The 5,657-nt window shown below is 36.4% G+C and overlaps 1 protein-coding gene across 1 annotated transcript; it reads right to left on the bottom strand.

Annotated features, from left to right (window-relative positions):
• Positions 1–470: 470 nt before the first annotated feature.
• LOC109068193 (dihydrolipoyl dehydrogenase, mitochondrial-like) lies at positions 471–5,657 on the bottom strand. Its single transcript, XM_042715547.1, has 14 exons — positions 5,501–5,657; positions 4,343–4,418; positions 4,121–4,200; positions 3,972–4,041; positions 3,819–3,887; positions 3,512–3,612; positions 3,268–3,408; positions 2,889–2,990; positions 2,532–2,722; positions 2,279–2,449; positions 2,012–2,201; positions 1,773–1,910; positions 1,607–1,696; positions 471–930 (listed from the first exon to the last, which is right to left on the bottom strand). The coding sequence occupies exons 1-14, from the start codon at positions 5,537–5,539 to the stop codon at positions 865–867; spliced, it is 1,524 nt and encodes a 507-aa protein (XP_042571481.1). The 5' UTR covers positions 5,540–5,657; the 3' UTR covers positions 471–864.

Below are 5,657 nucleotides of genomic sequence, written 5' to 3'. Positions count from 1 at the left end.
TTTTTGAAATATTATAAAAGACTCATTTATTATAATCTTTGATATAACTGCATAAACTTTAAGGATTATGTGATATTTTTCATTCTGATTTAACCCGACTGATAATAAAGATGGTTGGCAAATTAGAAACTTAAAATTCATTTGCAGTTACGTTTTTAGTATTTTTAGCAAATCTGAAAAATTAATGTCTGATTAATAATAAGGACACCAAACTGCATCCTCCCTCAATTTGTACTAACAATTTTACCATAGATTCTCACTGTAAGTGACTTTTTGTTTTACCTTCATAAAACTGATGGACGAATCAAATTTATTTTCTGTGCTAAACTGACAACATGCCACCAATTCTTTTGATAGATATATTGAACCTTGAGCATTCCTTTAACTACCCACCACAAACTGCATTATATAATCTTTTATAACCTCACACATCTTACACTCCCTTAATGAAAGCAAGAATTAACACTGCATAATGATGTTCCTCTTTATTCATCTCCGATGTATTTCAGTACAGCCAAAGTCAATTTTTCCCACCGTCAAAATTATTGCTTTGGTGTTCAGGAGACTATTTATGACCACCAGTATGAAACGTGTTACATATAACCCAACAGTGAACAACATTGATTTATAAAATCCAAATCATATTCTTAGTCAGGAGAAGTTCAACATAAAACCCAAACTCCTTAATTAGGAAATTTAAATAACAGACTAAGTGTTTTACAGGGTTATTCTAGATGTATGCATGAAGGGTACATCTGAAAGCTCAGAGATTGAAGAACTCCAGATCTGCTTGGGGAAAAAAAAAAAAAAAAAAAAAAACTGCAGCAGATACTGTATTTATATACAAGTGTATGTGAAGAAAATCTAGAAGTTGATAGCTTTTCCAAATGAAGCAGCAAGGTTAGCTTCTCTGAAGGCCTCTGATACAGTCTGGGGAAAAAGGGAAAAGTTTGATAAACATTAATTTTTCCAAAAATAATAAAAATAAAAAATAAATAAATTATCTATATAAATTAAATAATATATATATATATATATATATATATATATATATTTATTTATTTATTTATTTATTATTAAATAAATATTTTTATCATTAATAAAAATAATAATACATATTTTAAAATTAAAATTGTACAAAAAAAAAAAGTGATTAGATTAGTGAGCTCATTATTCAGAATGTCTATTAGTAATAGTAATTTAACAGCAGAGAAAATAAAGTAGGGAGAAAAGTAGACTACATTCAGAGACACTGAGTGGACAAAAGAAAAAGGCTGGTTAACATGGAAAAAAGAATAATGTTGATGTATAATTAATAATAACAATATTTTTTCTGCATTGCTTTGCATAAAAGTGTCTCTAAATACACATATGTAATAATAATAATACTACATATTTTAATAAACATTTTTGCATTAATTATTCTACAAAAAGGGAAAACTAACACATTTGAAATATATATAAACAATGTTGTAATTATGTAATTTTTATTAATGCTGATTTTATTTATTATTATATTTTTATTAAATATTTAAAAAAAAAATTAAAAAGTTAGAAAAAAGTAGTAGGGGGAAAAAAATCAGTAGACTATATTCAGGCCACTTACGGGGTGGGCGTGACACACTCTTGCAACATCCTCACATGATGCTCCATATTCCATAGCTAATGCAGCCTCATTAATCATCTCTCCTGCCCCCTGTAAAATGAAAATTGAATATAAATTGTGCATTTAAAAATGACCTCCTTTAGAGGAAAAGCTGACAGATCATTACCGATCCCAGAATGTGCGCTCCCAGCATCCTGTCTGTGTCCTTGTGGCTGAGGATCTTTACCAGTCCATCTGTATCAGCATTCGTCTTCGCTCTGCTGTTGGCTGCGAAGGGAAATTTGCCTACCTTATACGGCACGCCCTGGAAAACAGCCAATTATTTGATGTATATTAGAAGAAAATTTTGATATGACATGCAATTTAAATAGAAAGGTGTGCTAAAACAAAAACGAGTCTACTCACTTCCTCTTTGAGCTGTTCCTCGGTCTTGCCGACCCAGGCGACCTCAGGGTGTGTGTATATAACGGAGGGCACACAGTTGTAGTCGATATGGACGGATCCTCCTGCCATTCCCTCGACACAAATGATACCTTCATCTTCTGCTTTATGGGCCAACATGGGTCCAGCTATAACATCTCCGATGGCATAGATACTAAAAGAGATTTGCAAAGCATATTAGGACTTGTCTGTAGACACGTATACAAGAAAACTCACTTCAAATCTCCATACTTGGGCACTTTGGTCTGGAAACGACCATTGACAGGGATTCTTCCGCGGTTATCCAGTTCGATACCGACAGCCTCAAGGCCGAGGTTACCGGTGAAGGGACGGCGGCCAATGCACACCAGCAGAACGTCACAGGTGAGCGTCTCGTTCTTGCCGCCAGCTGCAGCTTCCACACTAACCGGCAGGAACAACAAAATGGGTAAAAGCACTAAAAGAATTACTCCCCAAACAGCAGGTGGAGAAATGCCACACTCACGCCACATCGATCTTGCCGTCAGGTCTCTTGGTTGCACCCATGACCTTGGTGCTCAGTTTGAACTTCAACCCCTGCTTCTGGAGAATTCGCTGGAAGTTCTTAGAGATCTCCATATCGATGCCCATTCCACCGACGTGGCCGAGGAACTCCACTGCTGTAACTGTGGTACCCAGTCTCTGCCACACGGACCCCTGGGAACAAACAAAATGGATTTCCATAATCAAACCCAATTCAGAAACATCTTCAGCCTTTAAAGTTACAAACATCCAGTTTCGTTACCAAAATTAACCATTTAGATTAGTGTTATGATGAATAGAGAATAAAACACCTCAAATCATCACTCTCTCACTCACTCACCAACTCTACGCCAATGACTCCAGCTCCAATCACGATGAGCTCCTCAGGAACCTTCTTGAGGGACAAAGCGCCAGTGGAGGAGACAATGGTGTCTTCATCAATCTAGCAAAAGGGGACCATAATTATACAAGGTGGCAGACCAAGCAAGGAAACTGTGGAACATAAATAATCTTGTGTGTGACTAATAAAAAAAAAAAAAAAACCTGAAATCGCAATTATTTAGTCGACTAAGTGATACTGCACATGTGTCGAATTCATCTATCTGTGCTCATCCGTGGCTGAGTATGCTTTAAAAGCTGTGCGCGAGATGTAGGTACACCCGGGCCTTTAGAAGGCAGCTGTCTATGTAGGCTTAGGTTCTTGTCTTTCGTTGATGTACCTCAATGCCTGGGAAGGGGGTGACCTCTGATCCAGTAGCGATGAGGATGTTCTTGGTGTTTATGACTTGTTCTCCATCCACAGTCTTTGCGGTTACTTGATTCTTGCCAGTTATCAGTCCAAAACCATTGACGTGAGTTACCTAGGGATTGCAACATAATTTTGCATGGCTCGAAAAAGTGTATTGATCCGCAACCAAGTTAACTTTGGATAAACAGATACAACAGATGAATACTGAATCTCACTTTGTTCTGTTTAAATAAGTGTGCGATTCCTCCTGTCAGAGCTTTGACAGCCCCACTCTTCTGTGCCATCATCTTCTCCAGATTCAATGAGATCCCTTGAACTAATGCAAAATAAATCATTATAAAATAGATTTACTACCAGACTTAAAAAGACACGATTCAAGATATGATCCGGAATTATTAAGACATGATACCCCAAATCCACTATCATTTATTACAGTTATAACGGCCTCATTCGAATCTGTATGTCCTGGATATCCTTGAAGTACAGGTCATGTACTTATCACATGTTTACACTTGAACCTACTTTCAATGCCTCTGCTTTCGAAATCTTTCCCGTGTGCCAAGTGATACAGGTACGAGTTGTTCAGCAGAGCTTAAATAAGCAAAGCAAAAAAATTTTATATATATACATATCAAGTTAAGCATGAGTTTGGAAAGGCATTTTTAAATTCACAAACCTTTGACGGGATGCAGCCCACGTTCAAGCACGTCCCCCCGAGGGTCGCGTTCTTTTCTACACATACTGTCTGTGAAAGAAGGTTGCATGTTACCAACGCAGTCAAAGAAAAGCTGATGGCATCTGTGATCCGGGTGACAAAATGATACCTTAAAGCCAAGCTGAGCTGCTTTGATGGCGGCGACATATCCTCCCGGCCCAGAGCCCACAACTGTGACATCAGCATCAACTTTGACAAGACAAAGAATTATCTGAATATGGATTTACATATTAGTGCATTTCATATCATTTAACTTGTCTGTTTTTTTTTTTTTTTTCACTGAATGTTTATGAATATAGCTGATTTACTGATTTGACTAAAGTCGTCTTACTTGGTGGTTTATCAGCATACGTTCTCACAGACAAGACTGTGGCTCCATGCAGCTTGTTGGGGAGGTGCTGACCTCGCTGTATTGTATGATAAGAATATACAAAACTACATTTTATTTTATTATACATATACTGCTTCTCCATACTCGACTTTAATGCTTAGAAATGACAAACTAAATATTTGAACACACTGTAAAATAAAATAAACATGCCAAAGGGAGAAAGACAAAAATAGAAAAAAATTTAAGGGGATAAAGGTTAAAAGAAAGTTAATCACAGGTATTAAACAGTTGCATAATTATGTTGCAATAAAGGCAGGCCTCAAATGTCTCCATATAAATATTAGAAGAAGAAAAAAAGAAAAATGACAAATGTTGCCTTGGCCACTAACTAAAATAATATTAATGTAAGTTGAAGTACTAAAGTAACTAACACTGAAACAAAAATAAAACTAAATATATATATATATATATATATATATATATATATATATATAAAGACAAATAAAAACTAAAAAAAATTTCTTAGGTTTTTCACTTTAGTTTTGCATCCAGTATTTCCAGTTTGCGGTTTGTTTTTGCACTGTCTATTACATAATTAAAAAGGTAACACATGCATGACCAGAAATGTTATTTTAAAATATGTTGTCACTAATTTTTCCAAACTAAATATTACCTAAATGTGGCTTTCTCTCATAAACTAGTGTTCTGTCTACCTAGACTGGACTCTCGGGCATCACTGGCAAACTTCAGGTAGGCGGCCAACTGAGTATTGTATTGGAACACGCTTATGATGTCTAAAAAGGCAGAACAATTGGTGTGTACCTGGATCAGAATGTGGCCTATATGGCAAGTTATCAACAAGCTCCACAGATTCAGTAAACATTACGCCCTACAAGTTCACCTAGTGATCATTCATTAAATTCGCAGTTGATTAAATATGCATAAGCACTATTAATAAATAAATAAATAAATGAATTAATAAATATAACTGTTTCGTTCGTGTTTATGAGAGGACAACTGTGCACGATGACATGCGAGTATGATGGGCCTACGCAGTAATAACATTGCATTTCTGTGTACAATGTTCTCTTTTCATTCTAACGCAGTATGGATATACCATATAAGCATACTGTCCTGGGCCAAATAAACAATCATTACCGTGGCGAGTGCGCGGTATAGATGGTTCCAGGTCTGCATTTCGACTGTACGCCCCTTCCGAGACCGCTTCACCTACAGCGAGCGCTGCGTCCAAGGACTCGTCGATTTACGCATGCGCAGTACGGTAAGCGTCGCTGCCTGATGATGTCACTCATCC

Source organism: Cyprinus carpio, chromosome A25 (genome assembly GCF_018340385.1).
Source record: "Cyprinus carpio isolate SPL01 chromosome A25, ASM1834038v1, whole genome shotgun sequence".
In the NCBI taxonomy this organism is placed as follows: Eukaryota; Metazoa; Chordata; class Actinopteri; order Cypriniformes; family Cyprinidae; genus Cyprinus; species Cyprinus carpio.
Note: the sequence above shows the minus strand (reverse complement) of the source record. Positions and strands in the feature narration are given on the sequence as shown.

What these genes read in the sequence shown, in the direction of transcription:
- LOC109068193 (XM_042715547.1), bottom strand. Translation starts at nt 5,539, where the DNA reads ATGCAGACCTGGAACCATCTATACCGCGCACTCGCCACG. An exon ending in GTATGCTGATAAACCACCAA is followed by an intron (nt 4,201 to 4,342) that starts GTAAGACGACTT and finishes GTCTTGTCAAAG; the next exon opens with TTGATGCTGATGTCACAGTT. An exon ending in ACTTATTTAAACAGAACAAA is followed by an intron (nt 3,409 to 3,511) that starts GTGAGATTCAGT and finishes TGCAATCCCTAG; the next exon opens with GTAACTCACGTCAATGGTTT.